Consider the following 22,056-nt stretch of genomic DNA (forward strand, 5'->3'; position numbering starts at 1 on the left):
ACACAGCCTGGGGAGCAGGACAGGCTGGTGGCTACAGGTAGGAGGGAGGCACCTTGCTGGTGGCCCAGGAGGCCCTGGAAAGCACTGGTTGTGGTTTCAATAAAGGTTGATCACATTGAGGAAGGCGTGAAAGAGAGCAGGCCAGGGAAGGGGACATGTGGCCGGAGCTTCTGCAGGAGGAACAGCATGCCGTGACATACTGTCCTCTCCTATAGCTCCTGCTTTCTCCAGCCATGCCGTTCGCTGCAGAGCTACCAGGCAGCCAGCCCTCCACCCTGTACTAGGCATCCTGGCCTCTAAGCCTGACCCACATCCTTGGTGCTGGCCTGTATTCTCAACCCCAGACTCTCGGATCTCCCATGGCCACAGTTGCTCCAACTAGGTGGTTTCTGACCCTTGATTGGGCTCCCTCCATTTCACAGAGCTCTGTAGTTGCTCCATGGCCCCTGAGCTGATAATGGAAGCCTGCCTCCCACAAGGCCCTATCAGGGACCTGTCTCAGGGTCCAGCACACCTAATATATTCTTCATGGTCTGCCTCGGGTAAAGGATTTGGCAGGGCAGGGACAGAAGTGGACTTGCCCATAGCCCATCCCTCACTTCACGGTGTCAAAACAGCCGCTGGAATAGGATTGCTCAAATGACTCAGCACGGTCAATCACTGGGGTGCACATCCTGGTACCTACATGTCCACTGGGAGGCCACAGTCCATGGTGAGGGAAAAGGATCCTTGGGACACAGCCAAGATCAGAGTGTGCCACTGGCTGTCCACGAGGCCGGGGCTCCGGAAGGACACACGGGTCTGCCAGGCACCAGCCAAGTCCTCGCTGAGAAATAGGAAGTGCAGCTGTGTGGGTGAGTACCTCAGGCCGAGCAGCAGCGTGTCCCTCTCCTCCGCCAGCAGGGAGAGCAAGTATTCATTCTTCTGTGGAGAGCAGGGCCAGAGGGGGGTAGAGCTGAAGGAAAGGGAGGAAGGAAAGGACCAAGAGGGATGGGCAAGACCAATAGGGTGAGGTTGATGAGAAGGAGGGCGGAGCTAAGGGGAGAGGAAAGCCGGACCTGGGAGGGGGAAGGGGAAGAGGGCGGGGATAGTAGTACAGTGGGTGGGACTGAGAAAAGGTAGGTGGGGCTAACCAAAGAGTGGGTGGAGTTGATGGCAGGCTACCCTACCCACTTCTAGGTAGGAACTCAGCCTTCCCACCCCAACCCCAGCCACCCCAGTCCAAACAGCCCAGTACATATGCAGAAGGGCGGAAAGCTTTCAGCCTGTAGGGAAAAATAAATCCTGCTTCATCATGAAAGAGCCTGTAGGACCTCAGGGGCTGAGTAAAACAAACCAGGCCAGATTGACAGATGCTGCGCCACTCCCGAGGGAGGCTCAGATTCTTGCAGACAAAAACAACAGGGGGTCTAAGGGCTTGGGGGTGGAGCAAGCTGCCAGTAGTTCACAGGATAGCCCGGGTTTGCTAGGTAGAATGTGAACCAACTCGGTGCCGCTCGCAATTGCAGTAAGCGCAGTAAATTCTAAGCTGTGCATGTTTTATTACAGTCAACAAAGTGAAAGGCCTGGCAGGCCTTTGATCTCAGAAGCGAGAGCGCTCTTTCCACTGGGGGCTATTTATATTAAGACATCTCACCAAGCTGTTCTTAGCCCAACACAGGCCTTCTGAAGAGCCGAAAGGTAAGGCAGCTTACAGTAGTTGAGTGTGGGCATCCAAACATGTACACAGTTGCTACTTTCCTTAGCAAGGCTCTGCCCACGTGAGCCTTCCAGGCACCTGTTCTAAAGAGGGCCCACGTGCTCTCCAGAGTGGGCTCATTGTGCAGTATGCCTTGGTCACAGTATGGGACACTTGCTCAGGTTCCTTTGGGAACAGAAAGGGTCCGTCTGCCTCTGTGATAAGAGAGTCAGTCTGTTTCCTGGGCACTTCCAGGAAATGGTGTAAAGCTTGGAAGCTAGTGGATAATGGAGAACAAAACCCTCCCATTGATATCCAGGGTATCAGGAGCCAGAGCAGGATGAGAGGGAGCCAAGGATGAAAAGTGAGAATGGGGAGGTATAGGGAGTGAGTCCCTAATTCATCCCAGTCTAACACACACACACCAGGTTCAAACTGATGTGAGCTGTCACGTGCTCAGCCCGTCCAGGGCCCTTAGCTCGTTTCACATTAGTTGTTTTTTTATTACTGTGAATAAACTCTGTGACTTATGGAAGAAAGAATTTATCTTAGAGCTCCAGAAGGAGAGTCCATAAAGATGGGAGATTAACAGCAACAGGTGCGTGGAACAGGAAGCCAGAGATCACATCTCTAACCACAAGCAGAAAGCAAAGAGTGAACTCAAAGAGAGCCACAGCTATAGGCTCCAGAAGCCTGCCTCACCCCCAACCCTGCCCCCAGTAACTTATATCCTCAAGCAAGCTTCTAAAAATCCCACAACCTCCCAAACAGGGCCATCCACTGGAGACCAAGTCTTCAAATACATAAGCTTATTTGAGACTTCTTTCATTCAAACAGCCAGTGATACTCCCCTCCCAGACCACCATCCCTTGTCAATTGCCGAGTGGAGCCCTCCCCTCCTAGAAACACTCCTGGCTAAGGAGGCAGACATTTGCTTGAGCCACATGTTCCAGAGCATGAGAAGAGATCTAGGTTGTTAGAACTGTTTATTGAAGCCCTGGGCTGATGACAGGCTGATATTGGGGGCAACCAGAGCAGGAGTACGGGGTGGGTGGGCAGGGTCCCAGGAAGCAGGAGAAGAGGTCAAGTTAACAAAGGACAGGTTGGGGGCTCCATCCTGGGGTGGGAGGATTGTCTATCCCAGATCAGGGTCAGACTGGAGAAACTCAGAGGGGCCTGAGCCAGATGACACCAGGAACAGGCCCATCAGCAGCTGGACTTGTGGCCCGAGGAGAGGCCACAGCAGGCCTGGCGGGAGCAGGCAGGGCGGCAGAGCAGGGACACACAGGAGGCTGGGCGGCAGCAGCTGGGCTGGCAGGAGGAGGCACAGCAGGAGGAGGTGGGCAGGCAGCAGGCGGGTCTGCACACGGGGCGGCAGAGCAGGGACATGCTGGAGCAGGGCTTGCAGCAGACAGAAGCACAGCAGGATGGCTGGCAGCAGGAGGAGGAGCCAGAGCAGATGGGTGTGCAGCAGACAGGCTTGCAGCAAACAGGCACACAGCAGGATGGCTGGCAGCATGAGGGCTGGCAGCTAGACTGCTGGCAGCATGAGGAGGAGCCACAGCAGATGGGTGTGCAGCAGACGGGCTTGCAGCAAAGAGTCATACAGCAGGACTGCTGGCAGGGGGAGCAGGTGCAGCAAGCTGGCTGGCAGCTAGACTGCTGGCAGCATGAGGGTGTGCAGCAGACAGACTGGCAGCAGGGACTGCACACTGGGGTGCAGAGGAGGGTCAGGCAGGGGGCTGGGGCACAGCAGCTAGACTGGCAGCAGCTGGGGGCACAGCAGCTAGACTGGCAGCAGCAGGGCTCACAGCAGCTCTCTGGGCAGTCATCCACCTGCCAGGAGGAGTTGGTGCGAGCATCAGAGCAGACAGACATGGTGGAGGCGGCCATGGCAAGGTTGGCTGGGAACTGAGAGGTGTGTGTGTGTGACTGTGTGAGTGTGTGAGTGTGTGTGATGTGCTGTGCTGTCAGCTTTTATACCAGACAGGCTATGTTTCCAGCGGGAAGCCTCTAGAACCTTCCTTCCTCATGGGTATTTTGAGCTGCGTCCTGAAAGCCCTTGTTAATCTGTTTATTTACAGGAGAGTCACTCCTCCTGAACCCCACATGCTGTCTAGGGCCTGAGGGTGCTACAGGGTGCCTGGTCCTCTGCTGGGCCTGGGCTTTGTGTACACACCACGTGCCTCACTATCCAGGCTGCTCCACTAGGCAGTGTTGGTAGCCAGGAGTTCCAGCCCAGTTGGGTAGGCAGGTAGGTTCATGAATCTGCTGGCTGTGGTTACACCTGGCAGAGAAGTGTCCCTGAACACTGCAGGAGTCTGGCTTCAGTGTCTCAAGGTGGCACAGGTCTGCAGAGTATGAGACAGTGAGGGAAACCAGAGGGAGACAGACTCTTCCAGAATACGGACTTTCCAGAACAGCATCAGAGGAGGGGAACTGTGGGGAAAGTCCCACAGTTGCAGGGACTGTGCCTCCCTGTAATTGAAACTTAACCTCATGCTGTGTGCCCCCACTGGCTGGGAACCTTGTATGCACAGTGACACCTTGGGAGAATTCAGATAGCCCAGCAGCCAACCCCAGACCAGCAGGATGGGTGCACAAAGATTCAGTCTTCACACTGCACTGTGGGATGACTGAGGGTGAATGACGCCAGGAGTGGGGGAGAGGGAAGCTGGCAGGGCTTTTAGAAAGAGGTTCTGAGAGCTCCTGCCAGCAGAAAGTAGAGCTAAGGCCAGGGACAGCAAAAGGACATTAGGAACCAGGTGAACCAGCAGGGGCAAGCTAGCCTGCCCACCTGGACCCACCAGGCACCAGACCCACCCTCTTCCCTCCTCTCCATTCGATCCATTCTTTATGGCTTACAATTCTCTGACCTCAAGATTCAGCCAGTTATTGCACACAGAGCTTATCTCTTTTTATGGCTGTATAATATTCCATCGTATTGAGCTACCACAGTATATCCATGCAGCGACTGATGACTATTTTGATTATCCCCTGTTTACTACAGGCCTGAATAAAGCTGCTGTCACTGTTGTTTGTGTTTGGTGTTTTATGTGACGGTGAGTTTTCTCTTCTCTAGAATAAACACTCTGTGTAGTCTTCTTGGGTCACGTGGTCATGTTTATCTTCTGGCTGCTCCATTCCTGAGAGGCAGGCCATCTGTATTCCACAGGGGTGTGACTGCGTTGCTCTCTTTGCTCTTTTTGTCTGTGGTGGGGTGCACTCTCCTATGGCTGATGCTGTGTTGAGTGTGTTTAATGGGCTCATCTGCCAAGTTTCTATCTATAGAGCATCCTACACAGAGTCTGAGAAAAATGCACTCCCCAAACTAGATGGCTCCTCCTCCTCCTCTTCCTCCTCCTCCTCCTCTTCCTTCTTCTTCTCTTTCTCCTCCTCCTCCTTCCTTTTGGTTTTTCGAGACAGGGTTTCCCTGTGTAGCCTTGGCTGTTTGGACTCACTTTGTAGACCAGGCTGGGGTCCAGCTCACAGAGATCTGCCTGCCCCTGCCTCCTGAGTGCTGGGGTCACAGTTGTGTGCCTCCTCACCCAGCTCACACTGGGCTTCTTAACCTCAGCAGCTCTAGCAGACTGTGGGGCTCCTGTGCTGTGCTTGGCATTTCCAGCTGAGAGTCTCACCTGCTTCTCGTCTGCCCAGGCATCTTAATAAAATGTTTCTTCCATATTTATCCCTCTTTTTAAACAACTGTTTTTTCTTTTGAGACAAAGTCTCACGTAGCTATCCTGGAATTCATTGTTTGGCTGAGAATGATTTGTAACTCCTGATCTTCCTGCCTACACTTCCTAAATACTAGGATTACAGGTACGCATGCCAGTGTGGTTTAAAGATGAGAGTTTTGTACCCTCGAGGCCCGTCTTATCAGCCAGTCTCATGCATCCTGCTTCCTGTGTTGATCTAAGAAATCTATCTCACACTAGGGTACCATAGACACTCTGCCTGTATGTTCGTGCTAAAGGTAAAACGTGCTCTCTCACTTGTTCTCTCCCTCTTTCTCTCCTTCCCCTTTCCCTATCCCTCCCCTCCCTTTCCCCTTCTCCCTCTCATAGGTTTACTGAGCACACAGCTGGGGCAGTGGTCTGCAGTGACAAGGGATCTGCTCTCTTTGTTATTTATAAGTCAGGACCAAGGGAAAGACTCAGTGTTGCTTCACTGGAAAGTTTTATTGACAAGTTTGAATTGCCCATCTTTGTTCTTTTTGTTTTCTCGTGGCAATTACCAGTCTCTTGCAATTGCCAACTTGTAAATTTCTGCACAGATGTTTGCTTGGACTCAGCTAGGAACTAGAAACATCTGCAGATGAGCAGGGGTGCACCACTGCCTGATGTATTTAGGCTTTTTGCATGGGTTTCATAGAGTCCAAAGCATATACGTTCTGCAACTCATGGACTTAGCTTGGATATGAAGACATCTGTCCCCAGTGATGTCTGGAGTTGATCGGCTGAGTGGATGCCTGTGCCTTGCTGGAGGTGAGGGAGAAGGCATGGCACATGGCGATATCAGCTGTGGGTTCCTAACGGATACCCTACCAGAGTCAGGATGTCTCCTTGCCTGGGCTTGTGGCGTGCTTTTATTGTGAAAGAGTGTTGGGCTGTCCCAGCTCTTTTCCTGTATATACTGATATGATCATGTGATGTTTGCCTTTATTGTATCAACACAATATATTACGGTAGTTGGTTTTTCAGGTATGAAGCCAATCTTTTGTTCTGGAGAAAAATCCCACATAGCCACAAGCGTTACGCAGCTCTGTGTTGCTGTGACAGAATGCCAGAGATAATTTACCTATAAGGAGGAAAGGTCAGTTAACTCCGATTTTGGACGTCTCATTATACATGAGATATTTTTCTGTTGCTGTCATAACAGCAACAGCAAGGCAATTTAGAGAAGGAGTTTCTGTGGGCTTATGGTCTCAGAGAGTTAGGCGTCTATCATGGCGCAGAACATGTATAGAGACAGTTGTAGCAGCCAGAGTAGTAAACTAGGAGCGCACACCTTGAACCATACGCATGAAGCAGAAAGAGTACATGTAGAAAAGCACGAGTCTTTAAACTCCCAAAGCCCGCTTCCCACAAGACCACACCTCCAATCCTCCCCAAACAGTGCCAACAACTGGAAACCAACATTCAAATTTTGGAGCCTTTGAGAGATGTCTCATTCAAATCATTGCTCATTACATGGCTGTTTGGCTCTGAGGCCTTTGGGCCTGTATTAGGTGGCATGTCATGTTGGAGAATGTGACAGAAATCTGATTACTTGTGGGAGCTAGAAGAGGAAGAAGAAGGCCAAGGTCCCAAGGTCCCCTTCAAAGGCATGCTCCAATGTCTCTGGGTGCTTTTTGTTGGGCTGTGGTAAAGGCCATGACCAAAAGCAACTTGGGGAGAAAAGGTTTAATTTCAGCTTACACTTCTACGTCACATTCTGTCATCAAAGGAAATCAAGGCAGAAAGTCAAGGGGGGATCTGAAGCAGAGGCCATGGAGGAGTTCCCCATAACCTGCTCAGCCTGCTTTCTTAAATACCATAAGATCACCTTCCCGGGTGGGACCATGTATGGTGGGCGGGGCCCTCCCACAGCAATCATTAATCAAGAAAATGTTCCATAGACTTGCCTATAGGCAATCTGATGGAAGCATTGTCTTAACTGACATTCCTCTTCTCAGATAACCCTAGCTACATCAAGTTGACCAAAACTATTCAGTGTATCTGATGACCTCACTTCCTTCCCTTAGGTCCCACCTCTTATAGACATCACCATCTCCCAACAGCACCACAGGATGGGGGCCGAGCCTTCAGCACCTGGGTTCTGGAGCACACTGAAGAACTACAGCACCCACCCCCACCCCCCGTCTCTGTTTCTGTGATGATGGATTCCATCGCCTGGCTTTGCTGAGGGTCTATATGACAAAGATTTCCACTTGTAATATGAAAAAGGGCCCCTAAAAATGATGAGCTTGACTTTAAAAATGGGCAAGAGAACTGGATAGACCCCTCACCTAAGACATTTATCTACCTGTTTGTCCCTGGGGATGGCGTGAGCGGAACATGTGCCTCAGAGTGGCTTGAGATGTGCCACCACCCTCTCCCGACTTTCAGAAGAGGTCCTGGCAGTCGGGGTGGATTCTTCTTGGTCCGTTCCCTCCTCGTGCCTCCACTCTGCTCAGATAACTGACCTGAGGCCTTTCTTGGCACAAGTGTCCACAGTTGTGAGTCTCTCCCATTGCAGAGCATATGCTGCCCCCCCCCCACTGTAATGGTGGAGGGTCAGTGTCAACCTGACGGGATTTGGAATCACGCTTCTGGGAGTGTCAGTGAGGGTGTTTCCAGGGAGGATTAACAAAGGAGGGAAGAGCCACCTGGAATGTAGGTGGCACCATCCCTTGGGCTACAGTCTTGGAATGAATAAAAAAAGAGAAAGTCTGCTGAGCCTTGTGAGCATCTCTCTGCTTCCTGAGGACTCAGTGTTCCTCCTCACACTCCTGCCATGACTGCCCTGCCAGGATGGATAGTGTCCTCAAACTGTGAGCTGAAATAATCCCTACCTTCCTTCACCATGAGAAAAGAAACTAACGGAAGAGACGCCAGAGCATGACGGGGTGGGGAACCTGCTCCCCATATCTGACAGAGGCCGCTGTACACACTGCAAAGGGTCCTTCAAATCAGCAATGACACAACCTAACTCAAAATATGGGCAAGAGATTGGGATAGAGCCCTTGCCAAAGAAGAAGCTCAGATGGCAAGTGAAGGCTTCAGTGTAAACTTAGAAAACTGAGGAAGTCACAGGCAGGGTGGGGCCCATCTGTGATCTCTGTGTTCTCAGCTAAGGCAGGAGAAGCATCATGAGTTTGAGGACAATTTGTGCTATGGAGACAAGCACTAGGTGAGGAGAGAGAGAGAGAGAGAGAGAGAGAGAGAGAGAGAGAGAGAGAACTATGTAGAAATACTCTAGTAGGGAGAGGGAGTGGGAGAAAGAGAGGGAGAGACAAAGACAGACAGACAGACAGATGGTGAATATGAGAGAATGAATCTATATGCTTATTAGAATGCCCAAAATTCAAAGTACCAACAACAGATATTGGGGAGGAAGGGGTGATGGGAACTCTCCACTGCTTCTGGGAATGCAGGATGGCTCAGAACCCTGGAAGAACATGGTGGGCTCTTAAAAAGAAATCAAACACCCCTCCAACCATCCAGCACTCACACGCCTCATATTTATTAAGAAGTGCTGAAAAGAGATATCTTCACAGAGATCTGAGAATGGATGTGCACAGCCGCTTTAGTCACCATGGCAAAAGCTCTGCAGAGCGATGCTGAGCCTCAGCTGGGAGCGGGGGAGACACTCTGTAGGAAAGGGAGAGAGCTTGCTAAGAAGGGAGAAAGCCTGTCAAGGGAGCGACCATGCGTCCAGAGAAGGGAATAATGTTTCACACCAGAGGAAGAGGACTGTGGAGGATGGGGGAGTGACGCTAGAGGGGCATGGAGAGGCTTGGAGAATGTGGGCAATGTAGTGGGACCTGAAGGGGCATAAAAAGACCTGAGCATGGTTCTAAGTGAGGGGAGAAGGCTATAGGGGACTACTGGGGGGTTGCTACCCAGGGACACGCCCCAGGGTTCTAGAACCTTGAGAGCACCCAGGACAGCAAGGTATAAGACATCACAGTGATGGGCATGACAAAGTCCTCAGCACATCTGACACCAGGAGTGGGTGACAAAGCCAGGTCCCTGAGCTCCTCTGTCTGCTGCTCCAGTTCACTCGTTTCCTCCTGTGAACAGTACCCAAGCCAGGCCCATGGTTTATGGACTTTCTCAAGCCTTTAGTGGCTGGGAGTCCCGTTCCCTACTCACTGACACCCCTCTTCCACACAGCGCACCTTTCCAGCTGTCCCGCACAGATTTTCTTTCTTAAACTGTCTTCCCATCTTTGAACAATTGCTCTATTGTTCCCTAGCTTCTTGGCTGTGTGGGGTATATGAGGAGAGTGGGTTCCCATCAATTGATTGATCGTCTACTGGGCCACATTTTCTCACCATGTGTGCCTAGCAAACTGAACAGCTCTTCAGCTGAATGCTGTCTTTCTGTAATTGCTCAAGCTCTGTCTGGACTGGTTGGATGGCAGCAGGCTGGTCACTTGGGACTCATTTAGGTATTCTGTTGGTAAACTAGGTCAGGTGACTTCTCTGACTCCCTCCAGAGGAATTCCCCTCAGGGCACCACTTCAGGTACTAAATTTAGACTTCAGGCCTTGGAGATGCCCCAGATATATTCTACTGTCTATTTACTAGAAACACCTGGCCCAGCAGCGGCTTCTCTTGGCCAGCTGTGCGTGTGTCTGAGACCATTACCCACTGGACCCTATGTGGATCCTGGGGACCCTCTCCAGATGTGGGGGGGGGCATGATGGCACTATCTCATTCTGCTTTGTGCAGAGCGTGATGCTGAGCTCCACTGGTCATCCCCAGGGCAGATGGCCACCATCTCTCACTATTGCAGGGCTAAGTCCCTCCCTCCTGGAAATAATCACAGCCCAGGGAGACCGACATCAGCTTAAGGCAAATTTCTCAGAGCGTGAGAGGAGATCCAGGCAGTTAGAAGAGTTTATTGAATGAGTTTATGAAAGAGTTTGTGAATGGCTAAACGGTTGGTGCCAAAGACAAGTGACTAGAGGAGAGGGGTTGTGAAGAGGAGCAGTGATCCAGGGTACAGGTGGGGTTCCTGAGAGACAGGAGGATACCTCGATTCAGTGTAGAGAACATGTTGGGGTTCCGTCCTGGGAAGATCTCACATCAGGGGCAGACTAAAGGGGCTGAGAGGGATCAGGGAGGAGGACATGAGCCTAGAGTAGACAGATCCATCAGCAGCTGGATTTCTGGCCCGAGGAGAGGCCACAGCAGGCCTGGCGGGAGCAGGCAGGGCGGCAGAGCAGGGACACACAGGAGGCTGGGCGGCAGCAGCTGGGCTGGCAGGAGGAGGCACAGCAGGAGGAGGTGGGCAGGCAGCAGGCGGGTCTGCACACGGGGCGGCAGAGCAGGGACATGCTGGAGCAGGGCTTGCAGCAGACAGGAGCACAGCAGGATGGCTGGCAGCAGGAGGAGGAGCCAGAGCAGATGGGTGTGCAGCAGACAGGCTTGCAGCAGACAGGCACACAGCAGGATGGCTGGCAGCATGAGGACTGGCAGCTAGACTGCTGGCAGCATGAGGAAGATCCAGAGCAGATGGGTGTGCAGCAGACAGGCTTGCAGCAAACAGGCACACAGCAGGATGGCTGGCAACATGAGGACTGGCAGCATGAGGGCTGGCAGCTAGACTGCTGGCAGCACGAGGAGGATCCACAGCAGATGGGTGTGCAGCAGACAGGCTTGCAGCAGAGAGTCACACAGCAGGACTGCTGGCAGGGGGAGCAGGTGCAGCAAGCTGGCTGGCAGCTAGACTGCTGGCAGCATGAGGGTGTGCAGCAGCTGCTGCAGCCAGACTGGCAACAGGGACTGCACACTGGGGTGCAGACAAGGGTCAGGCAGGGGGCTGGGGCACAGCAGCTGGGGACACAGCAGCTAGACTGACAACAGCTAGGGACACAGCAGCTTGACTGGCAGCAGCTGGGCTGGCAGCAGCTGGGGGCACAGCAGCTAGACTGGCAGCAGGTGGGCTCACAGCAGCTTTCTGGGCAGTCATCCACCTGCCAGGAGGAGTTGGTGCGAGCGTCAGAGCAGACAGACATGGTGGAAGCGGCCATGGCAGAGCTTGGGTTGGAGTAGAGTAGAGTGAGTGAATGAGAGAGTGAGGTGTGCGTGTGAGTGTGTGTGTAAGGTGCTGGGCCGTCGGCTTTTATACTCCTGCGCTGTTGTCTGTCTTGGCGAACCTTCCTTATTGGTGTGGCTCATGGCCATTATTAGGGTGTTTGTTTGTCTGGGATGTTGTTGTCAGGCCTGTCTGTCTCCTGCCAGTGTGTGGTGCTGGGAGCAATGAGGTTGGGATGTCACTGGTTGGACTTGTCCCAGCCATCCTATGGCTGCAGGGATGTCATTCTGCCATGGCCAGATGCCAGGACCCTTGCTCCCTCTTCAAGAATTAGTGCCAGGGGAACAATGCCCTCATCCCAGAACCTCTCCCAGAGCCCAGCTCTGGATGAGGACAGCTGCTACTTTGTGACAGTTCCTAAATGCCAGATGTGTGCAGTGGCCTGTCCAGGGCTACTGGCCAATGGCCCCTGCCCGAATCTCTCCACAGCATCTCCTCAGCTCCTGCATACCTCTGCATTGCCCTGTAACACTGTCCACCCTGCTCTGTGCCTGAGGCTGCAGAAAGGTGGACTCATCTTCCCACTTTGGCAGGCTGACAACTCCTGGTAGGGTTTCCAAGTTCTGAGCCATGAGGGCCACCGTGTGGGTTAGTGCCTGTGTGTCCTGCCTGCTTCCTACCTTGTTCTCTTATTCTTCTGCCCTGCTTCTCCTGGCCAGCCTTCCTCGCTCTCCCTATGGATCAGTCTCATACCTCTATAATCTGTGTTGTTGATTCATTTTTCACGTATTTTATGTCAGAGTCTTTACTGCCTTCCTCCTTGTTAGATAAGTGAGAGCATCCCAGCTCTTACGTAGAATGCGTTGGACCTTCTGAAGCTTGTGGAGGTGAGAGCTAAGGCTTAGCTGCAAAATAGTGCCAGTGTCCGGGACCTTCTGGGGCTTCTGAAGTAGGACAGATAGTAACACGTGTGGTCAGCGGCTACTCCACACCCAGCACAGCTCAGGTTGAAAGAGGTAACCAGTGGTTTCAGATTGTCCTGTCAGTCTCAGGCAGCCCATCTCATGTGGCCCCATCACCCCAGTGAAGCTCCTACTCCAGAGAGTGGGGGACAAGATGCCCTGTCCCTCAGTTTGCATGAGGCAGGTCTGGGTATGGAAGTGGCAGATGCCTGATGGGCACAGATGGATGGAAGGTTGTGTGCCGCTCTGTTTGGGGCTGTGGAGTTCAGCCCGTGTTTGAGAAATGGAGCTTTGTGAGTTGTGGTAACAGATAAGCTCCACCCACATCTGGCCTGTCTGGTCTATTCAGCGTCTCCTTTCACAGCACACTGCATCCCCTCAGGCTGGATCTGGTTTGTCCCATTCACCGCTCAGGCTCCAAAGACCTGGTCTCTTCTTGGAATAAAGTCTCTAAAAAGCATGGACACCTTTTCCTCTCAGAGAAATTGTTGCAGGATGGCTGGATTCAGGAAAGATATTGTGATGACTTGTTCTGACTCTGTATGAGACCTTCTGCTGACCATGCTCCACAGTGGCGAATGGACCCTTATTAGCTGGTGGAGCAGGGGAAGATAGAGAAGCCAGCTTGGCAAATGAATTCTGTTTGAAGGCACTGGGAGGCCTAGAGATAGCTAAGATTTGAGGGACCAAATCCCCATTACTGGGAGATTCCTAATTACTATGGATTTTCCTCTTGAGGCATTGACTGAGTTACAGCTCACTCCCAAGAGGTGGGGAAGCCGACCAGAGCTTTTGGTGGTCTCAGAACCAGAGGACAAAGCAGAGTCCAAAGCTGGCTGAGGTGGAGAGGTCTGGGAAACACTGGTCTTTTCAGAGGCAATCACTGACCGTGAATGCAGGACCCTCTTTGGGAAAAAGCAAAGCAGAAACCGGACAGCCCTGTCTGTAAATCAGCTCAGCCGAACATGGTAAGCTGCTCACAGACCAACTGTTCGCCAGAGACGCAGCTGTCCAGTCTGAGCTGGCCAGCAGCACTAGAGACTCATGGGATCTTAGATTTTTATTTTCACAGTGAATTCTTGCCATTGGCCAAGCCTTACCATATATTCTAGAAGACAAGACCATTGGACCAAGAGTCAAGAGAACAACAAGAGATCTAGATATTAAAATAGTCACACTTGGACTTGACTGACGGGGGGTAGGGGCATAGCTTGGCAGCAGAGCGAATGCCTGGGACATACAAAGCCCTGGGTTTGGTCCCCAGTACTACAAAAGCAAAGAAGGTGACGGTGGAGATGGACTGAAAAAAAAAAAAAAAGGTAACCATGGCAATGCTCTTGTTTCTCTCCAGATCAAAAGAAGCATTTACCTTGAAGGGTCAGTGACACATCTTTCAGGTAAATTGGGAAAAGAGGTGAAGAGTTTTTCAGTGGCAACTTGCAGTCCACAAATAAGAACGAAATCCTAAAAAATGAAGAGCACGAAAACTAAAAATTCCTTCCGCAGTAGATTAGATTAACAGCCTATCGGACAAAGCTGAAGAGAAGATTAGTTCAGGGAAGGAGGTGAGGGGTTTGATGACTGAATGCAGAGATGGGGGATGGCTGAAGTAGAGGAAATGAATCAATAGAGTAGGGGACAGGGTGGGAGAGGTTTTGAATCCTAAGAGAGACAAGGGGATGCGGGGTGTGTGTGTGTGTGTGTGTGTGTGTGTGTGTGTGTGGTGTAGGTATTTGAATACAAACAGGCAGGGGCTTTAAACTGATGCAAGACATCGGTCCATAAGTACAAAGAGAGTGTAGTTCCCATGTACTTAAAAGAATTTAGTGAAGCACAGTGCACGGGATTCCACACATGCGCGCTGAAATACAATGACAGTCGGTAGGGGTAGCGGCTCCTTTAAAGACTAGACATGACAGACAGATGACTTCTTGATGGGAAGATGGAGACCAGAAGGCCATGGAAGCATTCCTTCTCATCAGAAAGGAAACAAGCGCCAAGGTAGAGCTCTACACTCACAGAGAATAATGCCCTTGGAGACGCGAGCCAGACACCAATGAGAAAGCACTGGAGTATTTCGGAGGAAGCGCATGTGGATAAACTGAGGGACTGTATCGAGCACCTCATAAACCTTTATGGAGGGAGAATCTGCAGAAGCAAGATGAGAGTGCTCTGGAGTTGAAGGGCCTCAATACACTGCATTGTTGGAGGAGCAGTAAGCCACATGGCTGTGCTGAACTCAACGTTCCAGAGTCCCAAATCTAGAGCTGTTATTTAACCACTGTCCTGCGCTAAGTCACGGTCCAATTCAAGAAAAAAAAGAGGCAAAGTTGAGGAATGAAAATCACACACTTGCAACCCCGAACATGAAGCAAGGAGATAAAGGGGAGATGGTGATTGCGTGGCACACTCAGAAATAAAGTGGGGTGGTCGGCTCGAACCTGTCAACAGTCTCCACTCGAGACCCACTGTCCTCCTAGTGGACCTGGGGTACAGAGCTTGTTGGTGGGGCCTCATTTTGCATTTCCGTGATGGCTTGGGCAGCAGTGTGTAACTACACGCCACCCTCGGCTCTGCCGTCTTGAACGTCTGTCTGCCCAGTCCGTGGCAGGGTGTGGAACAGCATGTGTGATCCTGTGTCTAAGACGTCCTGGGAAAGGGTACGGTGAGGACGGCTGTGTTCTGGATTCGAGATGTTCCCCACAGGCTCATGTGTTTGAACACTTGGTCCCCAGTTGGCGGCCTTACTTTGGAAGGTTGTAGAACCTTTAGGAAATGGATCCGGGCTGGAAGGAGTGTCACTGGGGCACGGGGTGGGGCAGGCCTTGAGGCTTTATAGCCAGCCCCACTTCCCATCTGCCTCTGGACCTGCCGCCCAGCCTCCCCCCTCCCCCACATAGACTGTACCCTCAGACTGTGAGCAGAAACAATCCTTTCCTCTGGGATTTGGTAACAAGTAGCTACTACCGGGACGGAAAACAGACCAGTGACAGCCAGGGACTGCTGTGGGACAGGAACGGATGAACAGGGAGGGGCGACAGGAGACCCTACAGACAGGCTGCCGTGGTAGTGCTGCACACATCTGCCTAGCCTCGGAATCGACGCAGAAGGGAGGACGGTGGCAATGTCTTGTACCCAAACATCTAGTGCCAAAGCTTAGAGCCAAGGCCTTTCCACCCAGCTGTGGACAGTGAAGACACTTTCACTGGCGTGCTCTCCAGGGGAGTGGAAGTGGAGAAGTTCGAGTCTTGCTTCCTCAGCTTACTCCCCCCAGGCGGCCATGCTTCTCCAGACCTCACAGAGTTAGGGCCGGAGGAATTTGCTTACAATGAGAGCAACTGTGGAATTCTGTGGGGGGGGGGCAGCAGCCATGGTGTACCCTGGAGATAGGAGGCCTGCCTGGAGGGAGCTGGCCACAGCCAGAAAGGTGGCCGTGGCCTGTGGTCAGTGGCCAGTAAGGAAGTAGTTGGTGTGTAAGCTTGGGTGGCTTATGAGCAGGGGAGGGGCACAGAGCCTCACAGGGTGATAAGCAGAGTCCCTCATGAAGGTCTGGCAACCCTCGGTGGTACCAGATGTCATTCCTTGTCTCTGACCTCCAAAGCACAGGAAGCAAAACTGAGCAGGGTCGACCAGCTGGGCAATTCCAGCTCCAGGGTGGCAGTGGGGACTTCGGTATGTCTCCCTCCCTCTAGTCAAAATGAAACGCTAGAACTGGTTCCACGTTCAATAAGGAAATGGGGGAATGGAAGAATACTAGAAGCCAGCCAGTCTCCATAAACAAGTGTAAAATAAAACCAAGCAGGAGCAGACCAAATCCCCTCTAGACGCACATGAACCATTCTCTCAGCAGACAACAGGACAGGCCACGAAACCAGGGCAACAATTTAAAGTGACGGAAACCAAACAAGTATCTTCCCTGACCATACAGGAAGCAAGCAGACAGCAAAATTAGAGGTAAGCATAGTTTCAGGTGCAGTAAACTTACATCATGGACAGCCTGGATGCCAAAGAGGATTAAAGGGATTTAGGAAGGGTTTATCTAGAAGAAGGGCCAGCTGCCAAAGCTGATAAGACACAGCCAGACCTGTCTCCAGAGGGAAGCAGGGAGCTGAGGAAGTCTAATTGAGAAAAGGAGGAAAAATCTCACATCCGTCTGTCCCCACACCACAGAGAAACTGAGAGAGGAGGAGTTGGGATGTCCAAGGCTAAGAAGGAAATCAAGACAAGAGAACCAAGAAATGAAACGGAAAATGGGAAAGCAATGACTGACCCTCCAAAGTTGGTTGTTTGAAAGGAACGACGACAGAACTGACCACAGTTAGCCAGACTGATAAAGAATCAACTAGTCCAAGCCAGACGTGACCACGGAGAGCCCTATAAAGAACAAGTATCCACTGAGGCATAGCTTAGGTCAGCCTTAGAGGGTCCTGTCCGGCATCAGAGTCTACAGACCAGGGATGGAGAGAGGGCTGGGTGACAGATGTCAACTGAGGTCTTTACTGTTACTTTTTGCTTCAATATGGCCCAGCCACCAGCTGGGGCCATGTCAGTTCATCCACAATATTCTTCTTCTTCTTCTTCTTCTTCTTCTTCTTCTTCTTCTTCTTCTTCTTCTTCTTCTTCTTCTTCTTCTTCTTCTTCCTCTTTTTCCTTTCTGGTGGCATCAACCCATCCGGGGATGTTGCCTTTTTGGCAGCTAGGACTCTGCCCGATCCAAGGATCCTGTGTTATTTCCCCCATAGCCCGCTCAGCACCCTGTGTCATAATCCTCCTTCTGTTCCCATGGCTTCAGACAAAGCCTCAGCTGCCAGGCATCTCTCGCTGTGTCAAGGTTCACTCCATCCCTGTCTCTTAGCAATCTGAGGCCTCCGTGAGAGTGCTGTTGTCCATGGTAACCACCGAGTCTCCTGGAGTAGAGGTTTGTGGGTTTCATTAAAATTAGGAAGGTTTGGGCCACTGTATTTCTTTAAATATTTCTTTTTTATTCAGTCTCTCTGGAACTCCTGTCACACATGTTGTGCCTTAGTCTCTCAAGATCTAACCGTTCACTGTCGTTTAAAAAAAAATCTCCTCACACTGGCTGTTTCAGGGGTCTGTTATCACCGCCCCTGGCTCTTCTGCCCTCTCCCTTTGGTCGCCAAAGCCCTACAGGGACATCTCCACATCACCTGGTCTTGCTTTCCAAATCAGGAATTCCTGCTTGATTCCTTCCACTTTTCTCTCGCTGTATCCTGTTAAGCCGTCCTTGTCCCAATTCACCTCAACTGTCTGTGGTCGGATCAAAGCTTTCTGAGTTTGTCCGACAGAGGTTGTCTGAAGGCCTGCTCCAGTGAGCACAGTCTCTGGGTGAGCCTGGGAGCGTTTTCTAGGTGTTTCCTTCTGTGCCCAGCCCCTGCTTACTTCTTTGCCGGACGCAGGGCATGCTGACCCCGCACAGTGAGCACTGATGGCTGGTTCTGGATCTCTGCGTCTCTCCCTACGCCCCCGTGGCCTGTTGTTGCTATTTCCAGCGAACGCTTGTTATTTCTGCCTTTTCTTGTTATTTCTGCAGTTTTTCTGAAGTAGCCTCATCACATGCACTAGGTATCAGAACCATTCTATTAAACTAGTGCGTGCTCAGGCAGCGATTTGGCAGAGTTCCTTAAACGCCTGATGTCGTGATTTTAAATGACACCCAAAGACCCAAAAGCGGAGACTTGGTCCCCAGCTTCCGGCATTACTTGGGTGTGAAGGACTTGGTAGGAGGAACTTAGATCACTGAGGCTTGGCCTGTGAAGGGAGCCTGGCCCTTCGCTCTTTCCTCCCAGTCTCAGTAAGGTGAGCATCGCCCATGTTATGCATCTCCACCATGAAACTGTGAGCCACAACAAACCTTTCTTTCTTCCTTATATACTGTTTACCTCAGGTATTTTGTTCCAGCAACTTTTTTCCCCCTAAGCTTCGTAGCTATTGTATATTTACCTTTGGGGCTTCACCTCAGCAACCAGATGGCAGTTGGCACCCTCCTCCTCTTCACTTCCTGTTGCACTTTTACTTCCTTGTTTGCTCAGGGCTCAAAGCTCAGCCACAAGCGACTCTCTCAGCATGTGCCTCTGTGGTCATGTTTGGAACATTCTAGAACTCTGGGAGTGCTTCAAAGCCCTAATTTTTCAAAGCATTTGGCTCCTAGCTTTCCTCAGACCCAAAGAATACCCAGGTGTTCTTCTCCACCCCAGGGGTGCTGGTGGGGTCCTTCATTCTCAGATATCTAACAAATGCCCTCCCTGCATCCGACAAGCTCTGAACTTGGAAAAAACGAAGCAGGCTCTTCAGGGGGCCTCGTACAGGCCAAGACTGAATGCCTGCATGTTCTGGTTTGCTTTCTGTTGCTATGATAAAACACTCTAACCAAGCACAACTTGGGAAAGGTCACAGTCCATCACTGAGGGAAGTCAGGTGAGGAACCCAAGCAGGAAGTCCAAAGAGAAAGCACAGAGAAACATAGCCTGCTGGTGTGCTCACAGGCTCATGCTCAGCTAGTTTTATTTTTATTTTTTGAGAATCTAATTATATCATTTTTACCTACCTTTTCTCACTCTTACCCCTCCCATATACCACATACTTTCTTGCTTTCATTCAAATTCATGGTTTCTCTTTCTGTATTGTTGTTGCATATACACACTCACACACAAATTTGTTTGTCATCTATGTATCTATGTATGTATTTATGTATATCTATCTATCTATCTACCTATTCATCCATCTATTTATTCCTACGTATATGAATACAACCTGCTCAGTTCATCTAATGCCACTTGTACGTTTTCCACTTGGTATTGGATAATCAATCGCTGTATTCTTCCCTGTATGTCTTAGCATCCCTGAGTTGCCTGTACTTCTTTGTGTAGGGTCAAGCCCATTTTGGCATGTCTATTTGTTTTGTCCTTGCTCAGATTCCGTTTAGGCAGCAACATTGCTGAGACTTCATGGCTGCAGCTTCCCCAGCATTTCTAGTAGACACAGTCTCACAGCAAACTTCCTGGTCCTCTGGCTCTTATAGGTCTTTCCACCTGCCCTTCTGAAGTCATCCCTGAGCCTTAGATGGAGGAGCATGTTATGGAGGCATCAGTAGGGACAGGACTCCATAACTCTGCATTTTGATCTATTTTCTGTTATTGTCCCTGTTGCAAAAAAAAAAAAAAAAAATTCCTTAAGGAGGGATGAGAACTGTACTTAGGTGTGGGTAGAGGGATAAACATTTGGAATGGAGTTCAGGATTATAATGGTTTAGCTTTCACTAGCCCTGGGTAGTTGGCAAGGTTCCCGGAACCAGGTATGATTTTCCTCTTGTTGAGCTAGCTTTCTTATACAGCCACAACTACCGTGATAGCTACACCAGGAGGCACCAGGTGCATCGTCTCTCAAATTTCCTGATGCTGCGACTCTTGAATACCAGTCCTCATGTGGTGACCACCCGCACCAGCCGTAAAACTATTTCATCGCTACTTCATAACTGTAATTTTGCTACTGTCATGAATACTGTGTTCTCCGGTGGTCTTAGGTGATCCCTGTGAAAGGGTCATCTGACCCCCAATGGGGTCGAGACCCACAGGTTGAGAACTGCTGATTAAGCCATCTGCAATAAGATCACATCAGCAGTCACTGTGACAGTAAGGCCCAAGGATGATACCACGTGCTGTTCATCACCTAGCCAGCGATCTGTAGCAAGGGCACATCAGTGGTGCTGCTGTGACTTCAAGTGCTATCCCCTGGCACTGCAGAAACCCAGCACAGGATGCCAACACGGAGACACCTGACACCTCAGCAAAGGGCCACCATGGGAGGCTGTCTTCCTTGTCATCTGGCACCAAGGTAATGTGTCCCTGATAAGGTAACTGTAGTGAAAGCTTTGGTGCCTTTAAAAAACTCAGTAAACATATTTTTGTTGTTGCTGTTTTGATCCCAAGTATGGGATGTGGGGCTGAATCAAATTGTCCACAGCAGCAGACTACTGGCCTTGTATGGGCTCTGAGAGGGGCCCTTTGCAGCTAGTTTAATTCTGAGGCCTCTAGAGAGGTAATAAAGGCCAGAGCCAGGAGAGTGACGGGGTAAGGGTGGGGAAGTCTGAGAAAGAAGAAGGCTTCTGCTCCCCCCCTGTGCTCCTGGTTACTGTTGATGCAGTTTGACAAGAAGTTGGAGATATCCTGAAATGAAGATTGGACTTGCCCCAAGGAACGCAACGACCTTAACCAGCAGGAAGTATCTGAAGAGAACTATGCCCCCTCTCTCCACTAACCTTTTTTCTCTCCTACCTGGTGTTGGATAGCTGAAAGGGATTGGAGTAGGAAGAAAGAGGCATAAGAATGCAAATAAATTAGATTGTTTAAAAATAGCACCTACAGGTGACACCCTCCCCCATCCCTGCTGTCAAGTGTGGAGACAATGCCATCATCACCCTGACCAATAGTTCTCTTTGCTCTGCCATCTGTCATTTCAGGAGATAATTCTCAAAGTCCCTCAGCAAAGGGGAGGCCACATTTGCCCACATTTGGACATCGTGTTCTACTGTCTCCCATGGGCACATTCCCTCACCACTCCAGGCTGCTGTGGTCACTATGTGCTTATGGCTGTCCTTATCTTGTTGTCCATCATGTCTCATCCTCTATCTGTAAGGGGTAACCAGAGGCCAGGTCTCTGTTCTCCTCATTCTAGCATTTGCTTAGCCTCCCCAAGCACGTGGATGGTTAGGAAGACAGGATGCCCACACTTCCCCACAGTGGACCCTCTGGTTGCTGGACCAGAGGCCAGAGCTCCCTGATCTTCATCACACACTCAGTGGTGGACACAGGCAGCACAGGGGTGTGATTTAGTCAGGGCCTAAGTGATGCTCAGGGTGGGGACCAGTGTGAAGAGTTTTGCTGTCCACAAGATCAGCAGCAGAGCACAGAATGAGGGGACAGGAGCTCCAGGTCGTATTTGCTGACCTCATCCCCCATAGCTGCTGATAGAGAAAGAGTGGAAGGATGCATGTCCAGAGTCAGCTGTAGACCTCACAGAGCCAGGAGCAAGCCCCAGAGCCAAGTACAGGCCCAGGTTCTAGAGCCAGGTGCAGGCTCACTGGCCAGGTGCAAGAGTCCAGTGGCAAAGTGCAGAGCCTAGGAGCCAGGCGAATAGCCTAGAGCCCGCAGGGCCCAGAGGCAGGTGCAGAACACACAACCAGGTGTATCACAGAGCCAACTGAGCAGCTCAGAGCCAGACAAAGGTCCCAGAGCCAGGTGCAAGAGCCCAGAGGCAAGTGCAGAACTCAGATCCAGGTGTAAGCCTAGGATCCAGGTGCAAGGCTCAGAGCCAGGTGCAAGGCTCAGAGCCAGGTGCAGACTCCAAAGCCATGTGCAGTCCCCAGATCCAGTTTGCTGTATGACAGTAACTACCGAGATGTAAGAGGATAGAAGAGGTTTTATTGAGCACTCAGAGGCCAAGAGTCACACAGCTGGTAGCAGGATCAAGCCAGCCAGATTGGATTGGTGAGGTGGAGCAGCCAGCATTTCCAGGAGCCGAGCAGGAGAGTAGCTGGGGGACACTCAGGCTCCAGACCTGTCTGGGCTGGTGAAGGAAGGGTGAGGGTGGGTGGCCCCAGGACAGCCAGCAGGAAGAGGGGTCAGGGAAGACATAGTGTAATCAGGTTCAC

General features: G+C 51.2%; 2 protein-coding genes and 1 long non-coding RNA gene across 15 annotated transcripts in view; 1 reads left to right on the top strand and 2 right to left on the bottom strand.

Annotated features, from left to right (window-relative positions):
• Tspear (thrombospondin type laminin G domain and EAR repeats) overlaps nucleotides 1-22,056 on the bottom strand; it is a 186,818-nt gene that overhangs the window by 17,842 nt on the left and 146,920 nt on the right. The window contains exon 3 of the mRNA XM_060369265.1: nucleotides 686-924. Coding sequence (XP_060225248.1) covers nucleotides 686-924 — 239 coding nt within the window. The remainder of the gene's footprint in view (nucleotides 1-685; nucleotides 925-22,056) is intronic.
• Nucleotides 736-8,118, top strand: LOC132648338 (uncharacterized). 2 transcript variants are annotated; one of them, XR_009586706.1, is made up of 5 exons: nucleotides 736-854; nucleotides 1,549-1,680; nucleotides 4,689-4,740; nucleotides 5,401-5,500; nucleotides 7,425-8,118. It is a non-coding gene; the product is annotated as an uncharacterized LOC132648338 (long non-coding RNA). The 2 variants fall into 2 exon arrangements; XR_009586707.1 differs by lacking the exon at nucleotides 5,401-5,500.
• LOC110556093 (keratin-associated protein 10-3-like) lies at nucleotides 1,235-22,024 on the bottom strand. 12 transcript variants are annotated; one of them, XM_060369274.1, is made up of 5 exons: nucleotides 11,322-22,024; nucleotides 11,045-11,255; nucleotides 10,887-10,954; nucleotides 3,176-3,356; nucleotides 1,235-3,079 (listed from the first exon to the last, which is right to left on the bottom strand). In XM_060369274.1, exons 1-5 carry the CDS (start codon nucleotides 11,420-11,422, stop codon nucleotides 2,885-2,887), a joined length of 756 nt encoding a protein of 251 aa, XP_060225257.1. In that variant the 5' UTR covers nucleotides 11,423-22,024; the 3' UTR covers nucleotides 1,235-2,884. The 12 variants fall into 12 exon arrangements, with proteins under 12 accessions (XP_060225257.1, XP_060225252.1, XP_060225253.1 ...); XM_060369269.1 differs by having other exon boundaries at nucleotides 3,176-3,332; nucleotides 10,863-11,240; XM_060369270.1 differs by having other exon boundaries at nucleotides 3,176-3,354; nucleotides 10,888-11,211; nucleotides 11,302-22,024.

The sequence above is a fragment of the Meriones unguiculatus genome, chromosome 16, assembly GCF_030254825.1.
Source record: "Meriones unguiculatus strain TT.TT164.6M chromosome 16, Bangor_MerUng_6.1, whole genome shotgun sequence".
NCBI classification, from domain to species: domain Eukaryota; kingdom Metazoa; phylum Chordata; class Mammalia; order Rodentia; family Muridae; genus Meriones; species Meriones unguiculatus.

Excerpts from the sequence above, each read along its gene's own strand:
- LOC110556093 (XM_060369266.1), bottom strand. The coding sequence starts at position 11,422 with ATGGCCGCTTCCACCATGTCTGTCTGCTCTGACGCTCGCACCAACTCC. Across the intron at positions 3,497-10,750 it reads AGCCATCCTGCTGTGCTCCT|AGCTGCTGTGAGCCCTGCTG; the intron begins GTCTGCTGCAAG and ends GACTGCCCAGAG.